Genomic DNA, 21,194 nt, shown 5'->3' on the forward strand with positions numbered 1-21,194 from the left:
TCTGTTGGAATTTTTGTTTTAGTATCCTTTGTAGGGACTGAGTTAGTGGAAAAATGTTGTTTAAATTTTGACTTTGTCATGGAATATCTTTTTCTATCTATGGTGACTGAAAGTTTTGCTGGGTATAGTAGTGTGATCTGGCATCTGTAGTCTCTTGGGTCTGTAAGCTATCTTCCCAGACCCTTACAGCTTTTAAAGTCTCTGTTGAAAAGTCTGGAATATGGATTTGGCTTCTTTGTCAAAAATCAAGTGTCCATAGTTGTGTTTATTTCTGGGTCTTTGATTCTATTTGATCACTTCTCCATGGTGGGGAGGCCCAACGGCACACAGAGGCAGGGGAATTGGGCTATCCTGATGACCTGATAGGTTGTGATTATATGGTGGGGAAGGAGGTCCCCTTCCGTCAGACATCAGGAGAAAGGAGATAGGGTAAAAGAGGGAAGTAGGGGGAATAGGAAGATACAAGTGAGGGGATAACAATTGGGATGTAATCTTAATAAATTATAATAATAATAAAGTCTAGTATAATCTTAATACATCTATATTTATATATTACTTGGTCCTTATTACTTGTGGCTTTTAATAGTCTTTCTTTTTTCTATATACTTACTGTCTTAATTATTATGTAAAGAGAGGATTTCCTTTTTTGTCCAGTCTACTTGGTGTTCTGTAGGCTTCTTATATGTCTATAGGCATCTCTTAGGACATTTTTATTCTATGCTTTCGTTGAAAATAATTTTTGGTTCTTTGAGCTGGAATATTCTCCTTCTATTCCTATTGTTCTTAGGTTTGGTATTTTTCATAGTTTCCCAAATTTCCTGGATTTTTTGCGTTAGAACAGATTTAGATTTAGCATTTTCTTTGACTGATATACTGGGTTTTTTCGTATCATATGTTCTACACCTACGATTCTCTCTTCCATCTCTTGTAGTCCACTGGGAATGCTTGTATCTGTCGTTCCTATTCTCTTTTCTAAGCCTTCCATCTCCAGGATTGCTTCGGTTTATGTTTTCTTTATTGCTTCTATTTCCTTTTTCAGGTCTTTAACACTTTCATTAATTTCCTACTCCTGTTTTGCCTGTACTTTCCTTCATTTATTTAAGTGATTTATTCATTTCCTTTACCTATTTGATTATGCTTTCCTATATTTCTTTGAGGGATTTATTCATTTCTTGTCTCAAAGCCTCCATCATCTTCATAAGATTAGATATAGGGTCATTTTCCTGTGCTTCAGGTGTGCTAGGATATCTAGGGGTTACTGCAGTATAATAACTGGGTTCTTGTGATGCTTTATTGCCTTATCATTTGTTGAATGTGTTCTTATGCTGTCCTGTACCCATGTGGTTGTCGCTGGTGTTGGCAAGCTTGAAGGTCCCTAGTAGTCCTTGGTGGCTGCCACCTCTGAGGTGGCAGGTAGATTTGGGGCCTGTGAAATCACACACAAAGGGCACATGGCAGACCTCACCACCACTGGTGGTCCCAGATGGCTGCCACCTCTGATAGTCCCTGATGGCTTCTGCCTCTGGGATTGCAGGCAGAGCTGAGACAAGGGAACTGGCTGGCAGAGGGCCTGGCGCAAACCTCACCAGTGCTGGTATACCCCACTGACTGATGTCTCTGAGACGGCTGCTGGTAGTCCCCAATGGCTACAGCCCCTGGAACTGCAAGCAGAGCTGAGACCAGGAAATTGCACACAGAGGTCACAGAGCAGACCTCAGTCCTTGATAAGCCCCAATGGCTGCTTCCTCTGGGACTGTAGCCAGATCTGGGGCAGAGGAAATCATGCCCAGAGGGTATAGAACAGACCTCACCACTGCTGATAGTTCTCAATGCCTGCTGTCTCTGGGTGAAAGATAAAAATTTTTAAGCTAGAAAAGAAAGTCTTTATTGATGACTGGTGTCTGCATGGGGAACTTTCCTAAATCATGCAGTCCAAATCCTCACAGTTCTTTGTCTTTTATGCTCAAAACCACATCTGGGCTCACACTGCAGTTCTACAAAACCTAAAAAGCAAGGTTAGAATATTTAGGGACTTTCCTAAAGCCTGGAACAATGGACCCAGGTCTTTTTTAGATTGTGTCTTTGTTCCTGTTTTTGGCAGACTGGGTCTTGTATGCTGGATTTTAAGGTTAGAATGGTGCCTCTAACATGATGCCAGTTGTACTAAGGTCTGTGGACATGTTACCATGGAAACATGCAGAAGGCTGCACAGAGATTCAGGGATAATTTTTCATTGTCAGAGAACCTATTACTCCAAATTGATAACTAACAGTCAAGTGAATATTTATAATGAATAGATCAGATAGTGTTTCTTTATTTAATTATTTACTAAATTAATTTTAAGATGATAACATGAATTTAATCACCTATAGATGAGAATGTGAAAGTAAGAAAAAAAAACATTATATTAGCAAAGGACAAAATAGAGTTTAAACCTATGAAATCTCACCACAGAGGCATCAGTCTTCACTACTGTACTATGAGAGCAGGAAGTGGTTGAGGGAGAGTAATTAAACAATAAGAGAAACTGAAATGTCAGCACATGAGCCAGACAGGAACATGGTAGGTGCAGGGCCTTAGAAACCACAGGACTGCAGAGCCTAAGCCAGAAGTTACCCAGAGGGAAAATATGGCAGTGTTCAGGTTGTCAACACCCAGATATCCAAAATATATAAAGAACTCAAGAAGCTATATATTAAGAAAACAAATAGCCCAATTAAATAACGAGGTACAAATATAACCAGAAAATTCTCAATAGAGGAAACTCAATGGCTGAGAAACAATTAATGAATGTTCAAGAATCTTAGCTATGATGGAAATGCAAATCAAAACTACTTTGATATTTCATCTTACACCTGTCAGAATGTCTAAGATCAACAAAACAAGTGACATCTCTTGCTGGCAAGGATGTGGAATAAGTGGAATGCTTACGTATTGCTGGTTGGAGTGCAATTTTATGCAACCACTAGAGAAGTCAGTGTGGCAGTTCCTCTGGAAGATAGAAATCAAACTAGCTTAAGAGCCAGCTATACCACCTTCAGGCATATACTCACCTTCAGGAATATACTCAAAGGCTGTTTCATCCTACCCCAGAGACATTCATTCAACCATATCCATTGCTGCTCTATTTAATAGCCAGAAATTGGAACAACTGGTACGTTCCTCAACAGACGAGTAGATAAATAAACATGATGCATTTACACAATGGGATATTACTCATCCATTAAAATCTATGTTTTATTGGCCATATACACGAATAAAAAGAATATACTGCACTATAAATATACAAAAATAAATGACATGAAGCTAATCAAGTACCAATGGAAAACAAGGTATCATTATTCTATTGTAAAATCTTACGGTTCAAAATACACAAGAAACTTAAGAAAATATTTAAATGTGTAAGTAAATATTTAGCTAAGGAGAGCTGCCTGTCATAGTCAGTTTTTTGTCAACACAATACAAGATAAAGTCATTTGAAAAGGGGGAACCTGAATTAAGAAAATCCCCCCAACAAATGAGCCCATGGTCAAGGCTATAGGGAAGTTCATTGATTGAGGTTTGATGTTATAGTCCCAGACCACTGTGAGCAGTGCTGTCCCTATTGGAGGTGGTTCCAGAGCATATAAGAAAGTAGGCAGGAGCCAGGTGTGGGGGTGCATGCCTTTGATACCAGCACTCAGGAGGCAGAAGCAGGTGGATACTTGTGAGTTCAAGGCCAGTCTGGTCAACAAAGCGAGTCCAGGACAGCCAAGATAGCATAGAGAAACCCTGTCTTGAAAAAAAAAGTAGACTGACCAAGCCATGGAGGACAGGCTAGTAAACAGAGTTCCTATGGATGTCTGCTTCAGTTCTTCAAGTTCTTCAAGTTCTTCCCTTAAGATCCTGCCTTGACTTCCTTTGAAAGTGGACTGTAATATGGAAGGATAAGATGAAATAAACCATTTCCTCTTCAAGATATTTTTGGTCATGGTTTTTTATCCCAACAATAGAAACCCTAGTTAGAGTAACTCCTAAATATTTTATATTGCTTGTGGCTAATGTGAAGGGTGTGGTTTTCCTAATTTCTTCCTCTGCAAGCTTGTAATTTGTGCATAGGAAGGCTACAGACTTTTTTGAGTTAATTTTGTATCCAGCCAATTTGCTGAAGGTGTTTATCAGCTGTAGGAGTTCTCTGATGGAATTTTGAGGGTCACTTATGTACACTATCATATCATCTGCAAATAGGGATAATTTGACTTCCTCCTTTCCCATTTGGATACCCTTGATCTCCTTTTGTTGTCTTATTGCTCTGGCTAGAACTTCAAGTACTATATTGAAGAGATATGGAGAGAGTGGGCAGCCTTGCCTTGTTCCCGATTTTAGTATCTCACCATTTACTTTGATTTTGGCTATTGGCTTCTGTATATAGCCTTTATTATGTTAAGGAAAGTGGACTCTAGATGAGAGAAGCATGGGAGAATAGCAAAATAGAAGGATCCAGAGGATTCTAGAAACCTACAAGTAGAACATTATGATAGGCAGATTTGGGCCCAGGGGGCCGCTCAAACTAAGGCACCAGCCAAAGACAATACAGGTGGTAAACTTTAAACCACTACCCAGATCTAGCCAATGGACAGAAAATTCTCCACAGTTGAGTGAAGAGTGGGGTATGACTTTCACATGAACTCTGGTGCCTCATATTTGACCATGTCCCCTGGAGGTGGAGACCTGGTGGCACTCAGAGGAAGGATAGCAGGTTTCCAAGAAGAGACTTGATACCCTATGAGCATATACAGGGGGAGGAAATCCCCATCAGGAACAGTCATAGAGGAGGGGAATAAGGGGAAAATGGAAGGGAAGGAAGAATGGGAGGATACAAGGGATGGGATAACCATTGAGATATAACAAGAATAAATTAATAAAAAATTTTAAAAAAAGGAAACCCTAAGACAAGAGCCACATCTCCTACTATTGAAAAAACATATTAGAATAAACTAGCAGAAATAGTATTGAATTAGATATGGAAGTACAAGTATAAATGTACTGACTGTATTATTGACATTGATAGATACAGAAGTAAAAATAAATAAGGGTATTGTAGTGGATGTAAAGATGGGATGCAAACACATCCCAAGTGTGAGATGTGAAACAGACTTGTGTGAAGGTGTTCAGTGTTTGTCTGATGGAAACAGACTTGTGAGAGAAAACAGATTGTCCACTAGAAGAGGACCTGATTCTTGTGGGGACATCCTAGTACAGAGTCTGAGAAAAAAAAAATATATATATATATGTCCAAAACAAGGGCCTTGGCTTTTTGCTTTTAGTATTTCTTCCCATTGTTTGGCTGTTCATCACTCCACTTAGAGATGCTCCTAGAAACAAAAATGCTCCAGAGAATGCATCAAGGTTACAGCTGCTGTGGTTGCAGTCACCTTTGCGGAAATGCTGGTTTGCTCTTTAATGGTTCTGCTGGAATCCTGATGATGAAATGTGGAATTGCTCTATGAAACTGAGTCTAAGAAGGTCGTCCTCACCTGTTTCCATTAACCTCTTTTCTCTCCTATCTAGGGTAGATGGGTTGGAGGGTAGGTATAAGTGTGGGAACCAGGCCCAACTGTGCTACCTGCCTGTCTTGCTGTTTCATGTCCTGTTTTTAGCAGCTTCCGTGTCTGTGTTTATGTTGGTTAGCTAGTCATGTTTACTGCTCTGAGAACGCACGCCTCCTGTCCTCAGGATTTTCCCTCCTATGTGCAATCACCTATTGAGGGATTGCACCTGCGAGTGGCAGTCCTGTTTTGCTGCCTATAAAAAGGCTCTTTGGACACTGAGTAAAAGCTGCCACTGTTGCTGCTCTCTTAGCACGAAGAACCTGCTGTTTTAGTGTGTGTGTGTGTGTGTGTGTGTGTGTGTGTGTGTGTGTGTGTGTGTTAAATCCGCAGTCCCTCGTTCTTGACTCAGTATCTCAGTGGCACGGGTGCCACAATAAACGTTAAAGAACCCCAAATAAAGTGGTTTGAAAAAGTTCAAAGCCTACAGGATATGCCAATAGTTTGATATTCCTACATGTATTTCATATTTGTATAGAGAAAAGACTTAGGAAAACAAGCCCCTAGTAGCAAGTGGAGTACACCTAGAATTTTGACTTTTGTTTTATGATGGTGTTTTGAATTAAAGGAACTTTTTATTGAAAATAAAATATTCTCTCATGCAATACATCCAACCACATTTCCCCGCCCCTCCATTCATCCCAGCTCTTGCCCCACCTTCCCTCTTCCCCAGATCTACTCTTGCTGTTTCCCTTCAGAAAAAAGCAGGCCTACAAGAGAGAACAACCAAACAAGATACAGTAAGACAAGACAAAAGCCCTCATGAGGGAGCGGGTGTGTCTCTGAATCATTTTCCTGTTCTTGGGACTGCTTTCCCTCCATGGGGTTGTCATCAAAAGACACATGTGGAGTTTGCTTCCAACCCCTTGGAACTATCTAGATTTATCAATAACTCAACTCTAGTATTGTCCTCATTGCTATGTTTTCTACAATATTTTTTTTTCAAATTTAAGTACATAATAAGAAACTCATATATAAAACTCATATAGGTATTTTTTGCTTTTACTTTTCTGTTTCACATAACTAAGCCTTCACTATTTTAGAATGTTACAAAATGATACGCCAACAGTCAAGAGTCACAGTTAAGGAGTTTGCCGGAAGCTGAGACATACAACAGGTAATCTCAGGAATACTAGGAAATAAGAGATGGTACATAAGATTCCACTGCAGGATGAACCTTAGGGGAGATGTGTGGAAAACGAAGACATTGTAGGTGAAAGTCAGGGAGGGAGGTTTTCACATAATACAGGCTCTAATGTACAGGATGGAATGTATCCAAAAGAACTCTGAAAGCTAAATTCTGAACTAGGAGAAAAGAATACCAAGAAAGACATGGTAGCGCAACTCCCAAAAGTGTAAGAAAAGTGCTACGGGGAGACCATCTTGTACTCAAGACAAATAGTTTGGGTCTCAGGGGGCTTCCTTGTTATTCTCTTGAGGGTTGTGGGTGCCTAAAATACCAAAGAATTCCCTTGGAGTGAGAAATGGGTGGGAGGATGTGTTCCTGGCTGATGTAATATCCCCTCTGGTTCCAGGCAAGTCCAGATAATAAACAGCAATTAAATGTGTAGCTGGTGCTCGTAAAGCACAGCAGAGCATCACCATTGTGAAGCATATGCCAAAGTCACTTTCTCATGACATCAGAATGTATACTCTGCTTACATAATTAATTCAGAAACCTCATTTCACCACACAACACTTTCAGTCCATTATATACCCAAGTCTGCAGGTCATGCCTTCAAAACTTCATTTTTTTGCAAGAAAAGATAATGTGAAAACACAAGTATAGAAGGAAGTTGAATTGAACCTGTCAATCTTTTTAGCTTATGAGACAAGGCCAAGATCGGATGCACCGAACAATAGCAACATTTGAAGAAAGAGGTCGGCTCTTCACCCTCCTACAGTCGGCCTTATTGAACAGGGAGTGTGAAGATGGAGTATGTCAACCAGACAACGGTGAGCCACTTCTTCCTGGAGGGTCTGATGTACACAGCAGAACACCCTGGCCTCTTCTTTCTCCTCTTTCTCCTCATCTACAGCATCACCGTGACTGGCAATCTCCTCATTCTCCTGACTGTGGGCTCTGATCCTCAACTCCGCTCCCCCATGTACCACTTCCTGGGCCACCTCTCCTTCCTGGATGCATGCCTGTCTACAGTAACAGTGCCCAAGGTCATGGCAGGCCTGCTGACTTTTGATGGGAAGGTGATCTCCTTCCAGGGCTGTGCTATACAACTTTATTGCTTCCACTTCCTGGCCAGCACTGAGTGCTTTCTATATACAGTCATGGCTTATGACCGTTACCTGGCTATCTGTCAGCCCCTGCACTACCCAGTGGCCATGAACAGGCAGATGTGTGCAGGGCTGGCTGGGAGCACTTGGGCCATAGGTGCTGTGCACTCCGCAATTCACACTTCCCTAACCTTCCGCCTGCTGTACTGTGGTCCCCGGCATATCGCCTACTTCTTCTGTGACATCCCTCCCGTCCTGAAGCTGGCCTGTGCAGACACCACCGTCAACGAGCTTGTCATGCTTGCAAACATTGGTGTGGTGGCTGCAGGCTGCCTCGTCCTCATCATCATCTCTTACGTCTTCATTGTGGCTGCAGTGCTGCGCATTCGCACAGCGGAGGGAAGGCAGCGAGCCTTCTCTACTTGCACGGCACACCTCACAGTGGTGCTCCTGTACTACATGCCCCCAGTCTGCATCTACCTACAGCCAAGCTCCACCGGCGCGGGGGCAGGAGCTCCAGCCGTCTTTTACACGATAGTCACCCCGATGCTCAATCCTTTCATCTACACACTGAGGAACAAGGAAGTCAAGCGGGCCCTGAGAAGGTTGGTGTGTGGCTCCAGAGAGCCTCCATCAGGCAGCCCAGCCCCCTAACCTGAGCTGCAGCTGTGGTCCTTGCCTGCCAGGAAGACAACCACTCAAGTCCTACCTTAAGGAGGAAAGTGCTGAGTGTCAGCTGGGTCACAAGCTCTTCTCTTTGGTTTGCAACAGAGTCTCCATAACAAAACCTTCATTAAGAAACTGCAGGCTACAGATGTGACTTTTTCAAGTATTTCCAACACTTAAGCTCAAGGGTATGTAAAATATTGTTCAAATGCTTATTTGTTTTAGTATTTTTGTAAAGTAATTATATTGACTTTTTATCTGTTATGAGTTCTTTAGGCAAAAGTACAAGTCCAAATTGTTATTGTTTATCACCTGGCTTACGAGAACAGACTAAGTTTTACCACAATAAACATAAAACTCCAGTAAGAAATGTGGCTTGCCGAACATCACTTAGAAAGTCATGCCCTTATCTTTTTGCATTCCAGGTACAGATACCTAAAACCATACTCACAAGATGAAATTGCAGACATAGGATTGAGATATACCCAGATCCGAAACGGAATTCCCTAATCAACAGATCAAAAATTTTGTGAGATTTTATACCTGTAGATTCAGTTTAAGAAAAAAAAGTTAAAAAATAATTTCTGCATGGAATTTTATGAGGTCTAAATGAGATAGCTGGCAAGTTTTTCATTGGTGAACAACCAGAACAAAATTTTCTAGATAATGAGGTGACAAATCCATCACGATTCTGTTTAAAGTAATTTGCAATGGGGGGGAGGAACTCTGGTGTCTTCCAGGACATGTGACTGATTGTAACCTTTAGATAAATGTGCCTTAACTGTTAAGCAAAGCACATTGTACCCGCAGCACTTTATCACTTCAATTATGCTGTTCTTCTGTAGGAACAGCCACAGCCAAACAAACCACTCCTTATGCTATATTCTAAAGCAAATGGAAGTAACCTGTAGAACGACCATGGTAACAAACTAATACAATACAATAAACATAAGAGGGTGAAATTTGTTTTAATGTATAAAGGTCTTAGAAATTCAAGGACGTTATTACAGGTTTATTTAGGATTATGAGTAATTGAATATGTATTAGAAAGAGAATAGCAACTATGGTAAATAATATTGGTCATCAGCTTAACTGGAGTCAACGAGGTCAAAAGATGACAGGTATACCATGGAGGATTTTATTGATCAGATTATAGGAAGTAAAATGATTCACTTCTGGACAGCACCTTTCAGTGGCAGCCCAGATGAAAGAACCTAGAAATGGGAGTGGAGGTATTGATTTTTGCTTGCTTGCCTTCACACTTGCTGGCAAGCTTATCTACTCTGTTGTTGTAAATGCTACCTTCCTTCACAGACATTAGAACTAGACTCTTCAGGCGTCCAAAGTAGCCTAAACATCAGCATCTCTTTAAGACTCTTCCAAACCAGGTAGGGAGAATATGGGGGAGAGGTAGGAAGGATGGAGCCAGAAGGAATGGACCGAGGGGGCTACAATTGAGGTGTAAAGTGACTGAAAAAATTAATCAACTTAATTTTAAAAAGAATTTCCCAAGCCTACAGAAACAGATTGAGTCTGCTGAGACCTCCAGCCTCATGAACTGAGCATCCACAGAATTCTTCACCTTCCCAAGTGTGAGTCAGCCATTGTTGAACTACAGAAAATATACCTTAGAAGCCAATCTAATAAAACCCATTTTAATGTGTATTCACTCTATCTGTTCTCTTCCAGAAAACCTTGAATAATGCAGTAACTATAATCCACTATCAAATACATTTCCTTAAGGTAGTGTCCAAAAAACAACTACTCAACAAAATATTCAGTGAAATACATGATCTATCATGTACTCAGCATGGACAAATAAAACAAGATGCAAGTGTGTTCTTCATAGTAAAGTTGCCAAATAGCAATATAGGTTTGCTAATTGTTTAGGGAAATGGAAATTTTTCTTTCAAATTCTGTATTTTATTATGATATTTTAGAAGCATAGTAAAATGTATTATGCTCCTGTAACTATAATTAAATTGTGACTATAAATAATTAGATATTTAATTTGTATTAATAAAAAATTTAAAAGACTATTCAAAATGAGGATAACTTTAAGTTGATCATTTTACCTACCTCCCTAAAACAAAGTTGGTAAGTGATTGACCCTTCTCTATGGTATTAGAACATCTGTCAAATGAACAGGAGCTAAAACAATAATAAACACAAACAAACAAGAAAAAACATTCCCTAGGACAGTTAGCAGGAAAGATTTTCCTGTAAGAGTGGGCGAACGGGGCTGAGGAGATGGTTTAGAGGTTAAGAACAGTGGCTACTCTCCCAGAGGACTTGAGTTCAATTCCAAGCCACCTTATCAGGGATCAAAACCATCTATAATGAAATCTGGTGTCCTTTTCTGGTGTGTAGGTATATGTGCAGTCAGAATACTGTATATATAATAAATAAATCCTTTAGAGAAAAGAGTGACTAAACATTCTTGACATTGGCTATCCAGAGACATGGGGGGGGGGAAGCAAAATAACATTTCTCTAAAGTAGGATTGATTGGTATCCTGACTCATGCTAAACAGTTCATATTTAGAATTTTACAGTATGCTGGAAGGCAGAGCATACGAAGGAAATCAGGATGCTAGTAATTGCCCCATTGATGAATATGCCAATGGTCACTGTTTTCAAGCTACTCATTAAGTGTGTGAAGATCTAGAAATAACTGTGCTCCCAATCTTAGCTGGCAGCATTGTGACTGGAAAAAAAATACCATTTCTTTGAAAATATTCCTTTCCATGGAAGTTTGGGTCAATCTTACATCCAGTCTGCATTTATGCCAGTTCTGATTCAGGTACTTATTACTAATATTTTTCCATGTAAAATAAAGAAAATCCAAAACATTGTAAAAAAAGAAGAATATAATCTGTAAAGAAGCTATGATGAGATAACATTATAACACGTATATTATTAAATGTATAATGTTGGGGTCAAACGCAAAAATTTTGAGCCAGCTTTTAATGAAAGGAGATTGCCTTTGAGATAAAAGGGTCAACACTGTTATTCCATTCTTCTTTGAAGTTGAATAGTATTCCATTCTGCATACGTGGCAGATTTTCATCATCCATCCATCCATCTGTTGGGGGATAACTAAGTTTGTTTGGCAGCTGTTGGGGTTATGCCTCTCAACATTGAGACATCTTAGTGCATTCAAGCTTTAAAAACTGTTTTCAGTCTTGCACCCGCATTTTTGCTTGGGTAATTCCAAAGTCAAAGAGACGTTCTGCAGAGATGCACAAGTGCTACGCCTCCATTTGCTTTTGACTTATAATGTGGGGTCTGTTGCTGATGCTGATGCTGTTTTTATTTTCATTTTCCAAACTTAATGTCCTAGATTTGCCTTTGAATTCACCTTTCATTTACTATGCTATATCCAATGCCCTCTAAACCTAATCAATAGCTTTTAAATTTCATTTGTTATGAATTCTGGGTATATTAGGTTTTTATAACTTTTTCTGGAAATAAGATAAAATAAAATTTAAAAACAAATTTTATACATAGATTAACATTAGTTACTACAATGATAATTCTGGAATGTGGGTGTGGTTTCATGGAATAAACGTCACAACTTATTAATGTTGCTACTTTAACTTCATGCATTTCCTTCGATGTTAAGATATCTCAACCAAAAAAAATAATTAATATTAGGCTTAATTTACATGAACATATTTATTTAATTAAACAGATACTTGATGGCCTAATATCATTAAGCATTAGCTCAAAGGAAGTAAACATCCAATTCCTACAACAAGATGTATTTTTTGGGTTTTTGTTTGTTTGTTTGTTTGTTTTTTTACTTTTATTGAATGTCTAGATTTACATGTCATGTGCCAAAATCCCTCGCCTCCCCCAAGTAAAATAAAACAAACAAACAAACAAAAAATCTTGTCACAGAAGCTGTAGTGCATCATGCAGTATAGCCTTTTGTACACATATGTTTACTTTCGTATGTTTATTGCTATGAGTCATGGGTCTGGTTTGAGGCCTACACTGTCATTACCGGCTACTCACTGGGACTGCTGTCGGATATCCCGTTGTTGCTGTGTGTCAAGGAGATTCTTAATCTTTGAATCTGCAGGTCCAGCCCCTTCATGTTTTCCAGCAGGTCATACATGGAGTATGCTGGGATGCGGTTCACTCAAAGCCCTGGATCAGGGCCTACTCCCATGTCATCAGGGAAAGACAAGCTCACCAGCTCTTGCATCCTCAGGGCAAGACCTATGCCAGCTGCCAAGATACAGTTTTTTAAAGTGTTATTTTAAAAAGAAAACAAATGAAAAAATGTATTTAATTTTAACCATTCATAAAGCATATTAGCCGAATGTTTTCACTCTGTTTTTTGCTATGAACAAGCCATATTGTCATCAAGCACAGAAAGAAAGTCATCAATTGATTTTACATATGAGAAGTCTCAGGTTCCCACAGAAGTTAGTACTTGACCAATATTACATAACTACCAGAGGCAGGACCAACACCCCAGGATCTTCAAATTCTATATTCTGAGTGGTGATCATTTAGAATGGTAAACACCTCTATCCAGCAAGCAATGTCCCCAGAATCCTCCTACTATTTCAGTCATCATGTATGTTTACTTTCAAATGTTCATTGATTTTGTCCCAGTGCTGTAGTTATTATAATCTCCTTCCTCTAATCTCTTTTCCCATCTACAACACACACTTCCTCCCTACAAGTCCTATTCCTATTCCCACATTAATCGTTGTTCTGTTATTGTTTGCTTTGGTTTGGGTCTCCTTTTGACATTTATAGTACATTATATTTACTCTCATATTCTTAGTACATTGAGACAAAATAGTCTTGTTTAAGTTTTATGTTTTTATAACAGATTTTGTCTCCAAAAAGTTGTTCAACTTAAAGTGGTACATTTTTGTATTTTTACTTTTAATTTGTTTTTAATATGTGGTTTTACTTGTTTATTTTTTTTAAGTAAAGTCCACTCTAATTTTTTACCCATCTTCTCATCATTAATTTTCCATATTTCATATGTTCTTTTTTTCCTCTCATTTAATACACTCAGCACACCCAGTATGTGTATGAATTGCAGGGCCAATACTGGATTGTGGGTAGTCTCTTAGAATCCAAATTCTTGAAGAAAACTGAATCCCCAAGGAGCCATCAATTATCAATAGCTCCTCAGCTAGTGCAGAATTTCAACTTCATGCCCCGCCCCCCCCCCCACACACACACACAAACTGTCCATGCTGGGTTATTTCTACCTTGTAAGTCTTGTATATTTTGATATGACCTATATTAATTTATAAGTGCAGCAGCCCTGTTGTGTCCTGAAAATGCTGGTTGATTGTACTCATCCTCTACCTCTAGTTATTTGTTTATTTGTCAGAATTATAGCAATATCACCTTCCATAGTGGAAAACTTAGCCAGCCACAGGTTCTTAGCTCTGATAAGAGTGTCAGGCATAAGTTCCAACTTGTGGGAAAGGCTATAAATCAAATCAGGAAACGACTGGCTTCTCCTATAATACTCTTGCCACAACTCACCTGTTGTAGTATATTCCACAAGACCAAGCATTACTGTAGTTCTTGGTTTGTAGCTGGGTAGTACTGATAACTAATGTTTGCCTCCAATAGTGCAGTAACTTCTTGCATTATAAAAACTAGCCAGTAGAAACAAAGCTTCTGGCTCTGAACCAGGCTAATTTCTCCACGTTTCATGCCTTAAGTATGTGGTGTCTTCTTCAGCAATAGGCTCCATCATCAGGTTCTGGAAAGTAGATAATAGCAACGGTGATAGAGGGAAGTATTTAGTATTCTACAGTACAGCACAATAGCAGTATTCCAACAACTCCAAAAGAGGTAGTCCATACCAGCACTGTGCTAGTCCATGGCCTATAATAACTAGGAGGAACATTGTTTCCCCATTGCAGGGTTACTTAAACTATTTTTACATACGTCCATAATATGTTTAGGAAGCTTCTCAAGTGGAAAGTTTCTACATGATTTTCTCAAACGTCCCCAGGGTTAGCTATTCCTCCTGATAACCCTACTTCCATCCTGTCCTCCTATTGCCCTCCATACCCAGTCCTTCATATTCCACTATTCTCCTTTCCCCCTTTTTCCATCCTGTGCTCCCTCTCTTTCTCAATTCACCAAAGCCTAGTCACATGACTCCTACCTCCATACATACTCCAATGTAAATGCACATATCCAAGGATTCAAATACGTAATAACATGCCACATGGGGTTACCTCACTCATGACTATTTCTAAGAGTTTTCTTAACAGTTGAATACTATTCCGTTCTACCAATCTACCATGTTTTCATTACCCATTTATCAGTTGGTAGATATCTATGCTTTCTCCTTTTTCTGGCACTTATGAATGGAGTAGCAATGAATATTGTAGTAAGAAAGAGAGTCCTCTGGGTACATGCCCCAGAATGGGATAGCTACATTATATGATAGATCAATACTGATTGCTGTAGTATCTGCATGAGTTTTCACACCCTCCATGAATAAGTGTTCCCTTTCTCTCACATCCATTTATTGCCATTGATTTTGTTTTTCATGCTTGCCATTCTGAGTTTTGTGGCAGCTGAGAAACAAAGCTTTGTTTGAATTTTTTTCAGAAAATAATGACTCTTTATAAATTTAGATAAAGTCTAGGTTATTCCTTCTAATATATGTTTGTGTTTATGGTCAGTCGATAGAGACTTGGGGTGCTTTGCTCTCAAGTTGTCTGCTAGGATGATGGCAAGAGCCTCAGGTCCCCTCTGCACGGCCTCCAGGATGCTCAAGCAGAACGCTCAGCAACATGGAAATGGCACTCATAGATTCCCTGAATGTCCATGGTATAGATCATGTCCACTAAGTCATCCACATCGCCACCTTCTTTGAGTCCCGTTGCATCTTATTTTGCTTTGTCTTTGGGGGCCAGAAACTTTGTGGCTTCCTCAATTGTGACAGAGCTTCCAGGGCCTGTATTTTTAGAGATCAAAGGAACATCATCCTGAACAACAACTTCCCAGAAATGATTTAATTGTTTAATTTCCACTTTCTCTCAAAGGGCTTCCAGGAAACTCTTGAAGTGCTGCTCTTCTGAAAACTGAGTGGCTTCCTCCCTGAAAGCTTTGATGTCCTGTTTCATTTGTATTCAAAAACTGTTCAATGTGCCTTATTAACTGGAGACACACTTCCTCAAAGCTGCCAGTCTTCTGTCTCACTATTGTATGGAAGTTTTGAACACGATTCAGACTTCTAACCTTGGTGAAATTCCCTTCAGCCAGGCTGGAGACACTCGTGTGACCTCCTTTTTTCTCAGTCTTGCATTTTTTAGCAGTGGGCCCCTCTTCCTGATTATCTTGACAACAACGTCCTGATGGGTTGTTTGGTCCTTCTTCTTAACTGCTTCTGTCAGGCAAAAATGATCTTTATTTGAGAGAGAGGACCCTCGCATTTTGCTCTCATCTCAGCAGCGGCGATTCAGCGTACTCAAAATGTACTGCGGAATTGTAGGCAGCAGCTCCTGGGGACCTAGGGCCCTGTGCAGCAGACACTGAAACCATCTCTAAAATTCAGGATTTGGAATTTGGGAGGTTGGAAACAAGTCTTCAATGATGTCGTCTTCCTCGTTTTTCTTTACCAAGCCCATAGATGATCAAAAGTACACACCTGTGCCTCTGTGGGAGTGCATTTCTTACTGTTTTTCAGCAACGAAAACATGTATTGCCGCAAGTCTTCCATGAAAGGCAGCTGCACATAAACTAAACACTCATAGGCATCCTTAATATAAGGAAAGTTCACACCAACTTGAGGATTAGCTCTTTTGTCATAAGAGTATCGGACGACGGGGGACTATGCTTAATTCATCCAAAGCATGAAGGAAGGAAGAGAGTGCAACAGCTCCTGCCTCCTCATCTTCTGCTGCAAAGACCTTTAGAACTTGATATCCCATGAAGAACCTTCTATGAACCTGAAATGATCTACAAAATCCCAAAACAGAGAAGCACTTCCCCTCCAATTTATATTTCATTTGTTCTTCATCCACTTTAGAAAAATGAACTATATCGCTTCCATAGCGGAACCCTTGAATAGTGTCCTCTTTGGAAACTTCAGTTTTGTCATCGTCATTTAAGCAATAAACAGTTTCTTTTTGTACATCTTCCTCCTTTAGGGTTCTTGCATCCACAACTATCCAAATCTTTGTAACTGTCTCCTGTACAATCGATTTAAAGGCTACAATTTTTATAAACAAGTTGGGGTTGATGGTCTGTTGGCAGTGCCAGGATGTGGACAGCCTCTCAATCTTCTTCTTTTTTTTTTTCTCATGAATTCAACATTTTTTTCTCCTTTATTAATTTATTCTTGTTACATCTCAATGGTTATCCCATCCCTTGTATCTTCCCATTCTTCCCTCCCTCCCATTTTCCCCTTATTCCCTTCCCCTATGACTGTTTTTGAGGGGGATTACCACCCCCTGTATATGTTCATAGGGTATCAAGTCTCTTCTTAAAGACACACAGCTGCCGTAAGCTCTTAGTAAAAGAATAAATTTCATCCAGTCCATCTTCGCCTTCCAAAGACACCATCACCCTTTTCACCATGAGGACATCTTCCTTCAGCTGCTTAGTAATTCCTTTTTGAGGGAAAGACGGTACGTGGTGGTCCAAGCTGGAGGTGCCATCTTCTTTGTTTCCAGTCGCATCATTCTTGCTGATTGGAAAAGGCAGAAAGAACTGCAGGGAGATGCAGGGATATTACAAATGATAATATCCAGTTGATCTTGGCTGAATGGGCTGCTGAGGTCAGTGAAGATTTCAATATGCTTCGTCCCAAACTTCTTTCCTATGGTTTCACACTGAATCAAATCCATGCACACAATTAGTGCATCCAGGATGTCAGCTTGTCAAGAGCTTGGCTGGATTTTGCTTGCAATGTCCACCAGCAAATCAAAGTCTGGTAGCATCAGTTGTCTGTGCACTGTGATGCTCTGATACTGGTCCTCACCAGCAAGGGCATTATCAGTGCCATCTGTATCAAAGGGGACTAAAGCACTCTCATCCTTGCTCTCTGAAAATGCCTGCCATTGGAAAAACATGGTCATCACTTTCATTGCTTGTTCAAATGGAGATTCTTCCCCAGGAAAGGAGTAATACATGGCAAAGTCCACATCCATACATAGCACGACAGCTGCCTTATTACTGGACCGTGCCACATTGCTGGTTATAGGCCTGAATATTTGTTGATGTTATGTTTTATTATTCCTCTAATATGTGTTGTTAGCCTCACTCTCAAAAAAAATGGAGTGGTTGTGGATATGTGAACTTATATATGGTCCTCAGTTCTATTACATTTATTAACATGTCTGTTCTGTTTTGATGCCAATGCCATGTTGCTTTCAGTTCCATACCTCTGTGGAGTAACTTGGAATCGGGTAGCATAACGCACTATTTTTATTATTTGGAATTACTTATGCTATTCTGTGCCTTTGTGTTTCCATATAAAATTTAAGATTATTTTTATTTGTGAAAGAGATTGCACTAAATCTGTAGATTGCTTTGGTAGGATAGCCATTTTCACAATATTAATTGTGGCAAATCATGAATGTGCAGTCCTTCCATTTTCTGGAGTCTTCATCACTTTTTTCAGTGTCTTAACATTCCCTTGTACAAGTATTTATCTTCTTTCATTGGATTTATTCCAAGATATCTCTGAGACTTTTGTAAATGAAATTATTACCCTGATTTACTTCTTAGTATGTTTGTTGTTAGAATATAGAAAGGCTACTTGTTATGTGTTAAATTTGTATCATGATACTTTGTTTATCAGCGCTGAGGTTTTTTTGTTGAGTCTTTAGTTTTTTGTTTCTTATGTGTACACTCATATTGCCTACAAATAAGAAGATTATGATTTCTTATTTTTCTATTTGTATGTCTTTGATCTGAGGCTGTCTTATTGCTCTAGCAGAGACTTAAATGCTGTATTGAAAAGAAGTAGAGAGAGTTGACATATTTATCTTGTTTCTGGTTCTACTAAAAATGTTTTGAATTTTTCCGTGTATGCATGTGTACCATGTTTGCTGTGTGAATGTGTGAGTGTGAACACACATGTCCCATAGCACAAGTATGGAGGTCAAAAATGAAAACTACCAGAGACTTTGGTCATCTTTCTACCTTTGTAAAGACAAGGTCTGTTTGTTGGTTACTACTGCTGTTGCACTGGTCCAGAAGCATTCAAGGATTGTCTCCCTTATATCTCATCATAGGAGCCCTGAGATTATAGATGCTTGCTACAATGTCCAGCTTCACATAGGTTTTTAGGAGATTCAAATTCAGGTCTTCACACTTGTCCAGAAATCCCTTTGGTATCCCTTTGGAAGTCCCTATGGAGCCATCTCCCCAGCTCTTGTTTGCTATCCTTAAAAGAACACCAGTCAGTTTAAACCAGGCTAAAGACCTCATTTTATCTTATCACTGGCCAGAGGCCTATATCTAAATATTCTTTTATGATGAGAGGCTTATGCAACCCAAGTCCAAGGCAAGAGTCCTAACTCTGGACAGTCAGTATATCTGATCTATTCAGTCATTACAAGAAAGCAAGTAAAACTAACCATTAAAAGGCAGGGAAACTGGTTGGTTAGAGTGGATATTTGGGGAAATGGAAATTAGATATTTGAGCCTATCTTTGCAGTAGTGACAGAGGAAGATATTGTTCAAAAGTTACTTTTGCATAATTAAGCAATGTTGGTCAAAATGTGGACTAATGACCTTAGCTCTGGTTCTGAAATATAGACTTGGAAATTTTCTTATCACTTGCAGGAACAACGTAATTCTCATGGTCACCTCTAGTTGGAGGTGATCTCATCATGGGAGGCATGTTTATTAATTTTGAAATCCATTGTGAGTATAAGTTTAGGTCCAAATGACTTGAGACATGTTTTGGAAGTCTGGAATGAGACACTGTAAGAGTTGACAGAAAGATATCTCAGTTACTTTTATCTCTGGGCCTTCAGCCTTGAAGGGGGTTAATATTGATTAAGTAGAACAAATAACTAGGAGGGCAAGGACAGACAATCAAATAATGAGCATGTAGAGGAAAGTAGGAGGTAGAGCCAAAGTAAAGGAGACAGAAACAAATGAAAGCAGATGTCCATGTTTTTAATTAATCTGTGAACCCCAGTAAGAAGTTGATGCTTTTCAAAAGAAAAGAAAAAAGAAAAAAAGACTTCCTGAATGCCTGTCAAATGTGGGATTACAGGACTTTCCTGTGTCCACTTTCATAAAAGCAATTACTATTAAACAAACATTTAATATGAAAACATAAATATTAAGAGAACACCAATAACTTGTTTTAACTTGTAGGACCTTGGCTCAAATCCAGACTATATAGGTTCAAATCCAGTGGTCTCTCTGAGTGTAGACACGTGTACAGAGAAAGCAAAAACACAAGAGTAGGGATATTTCCACCTGTCCTGTGTTCCTGGTTTAGTTGACATGTCTCTCACTCATCTTCTCTCATGCGTGTAGAATTAGCAAAAGACATATCACCCCTCTTGTAGGTCATGGCACACCCATGTCCCTTACAGGATGTTGCTTCCTGAAATGTGTGGAGTTGATTATAAATAAACACAGCCAGGCTTTCTAAATAAGAGAAGAAGATGTACTTCTGGCTATTTAGGAGGTTGAAATGCTAGGATTGCTTAGGGCCATCCTGCATAATAGATGGCCCTGAGTAAATAAATGAATAAATAAATAAATAAATAAATAAATAAATAAATAAATAAATAAATGGAAAGAAGCTATAAGTCACTTTGTGATTAGTAGAACCTGTATTTTTAGTAACTTTAAATATCAGGGCCTCAGGACGTAGTAGGACATTGTCTAACATTTAAAAATCTTTCAGCTCAATCCTTAGCACTTCCATAAATAAATGAAAATAAACTACTATTTTTTCATACCCCCTAGTTATTTTATTCTATAACACTTATTCTGTGCTTATCTTTCTTCCCACTACTACAGAGTCACAATCATCTATTTCTCATGCCTCATAAGCATCAAAATCGTTCCTGCATCTGAGAGAATGTCCAGTTTTCAATCGTCCTATAATGCTTTACTCCCTGGCCTGTCAGCAAATCCAGACGACCCATCCCCCTCCCCAGAACAGCCTGTCTCGACCAGGCAACAGGAAGTGAACACACTGTCGGTCTCTGTACAGTCTCTGTTGTCGAAGGGTCTCCACGGCACTCCTCCAGGATATTCAGATACATCTTTGTCTGGCTGTCCTCCCTCCGACAGATTTTCTTGCTCACCTGGACCTAGCGTCTACCTTACTATAACCAATTACACTTTGGAGACCACAGATAATCAGCACTCTCTCCGCCATCTTAATTTTATGATCATCCTGTTACAGAATAAATGTTCAGGTTATATTTCTTGATTAATTAATGAATCGTTTGCCGCATTTAAAATTCTGAGACAAAGAAAACTAACACTTAATTATGAAGAGGAAATGCAGAGCACTGATGAATTAGAGGGACCTCAATTCCTCCACAAATAACTGCTAAGCACTTTCAGTTTATCTTCTTCCCAATGGAGACCTATTTTGTCCTCACACTACGTTTGCATCCTCACACTCAAGATATACAACCCCGAGTAGCTTTATCCTGGCTGCTCTGGAGGTTGTCCGGGTTCCTTCTCTTAGTAACTAGAATTAGAGAAAAAATATTGG

At 39.4% G+C, this 21,194-nt stretch overlaps 1 protein-coding gene and 1 pseudogene across 2 annotated transcripts; one reads left to right on the forward strand and one right to left on the reverse strand.

Moving 5' to 3' along the window:
• Positions 1-6,775: 6,775 nt before the first annotated feature.
• On the forward strand, positions 6,776-8,474 carry OR10S1 (olfactory receptor family 10 subfamily S member 1; the record flags this gene model as incomplete). The annotated part of the gene is made up of 2 exons (XM_084783484.1): positions 6,776-6,797; positions 7,510-8,474. The coding sequence occupies 2 exons, from the start codon at positions 6,776-6,778 to the stop codon at positions 8,472-8,474; spliced, it is 987 nt and encodes a 328-aa protein (XP_084639610.1).
• A 6,807-nt stretch (positions 8,475-15,281) lies between these two features.
• On the reverse strand, positions 15,282-20,849 carry LOC311598440 (X-ray repair cross-complementing protein 5-like; annotated as a pseudogene). The gene is made up of 3 exons: positions 20,776-20,849; positions 16,979-17,698; positions 15,282-16,779 (listed from the first exon to the last, which is right to left on the reverse strand). The product of its transcript is annotated as an X-ray repair cross-complementing protein 5-like (transcript).
• Positions 20,850-21,194: the final 345 nt, after the last annotated feature.

Source organism: Acomys minous, assembly GCF_964271855.1.
Source record: "Acomys minous genome assembly, chromosome: 5".
Taxonomy (NCBI): domain Eukaryota; kingdom Metazoa; phylum Chordata; class Mammalia; order Rodentia; family Muridae; genus Acomys; species Acomys minous.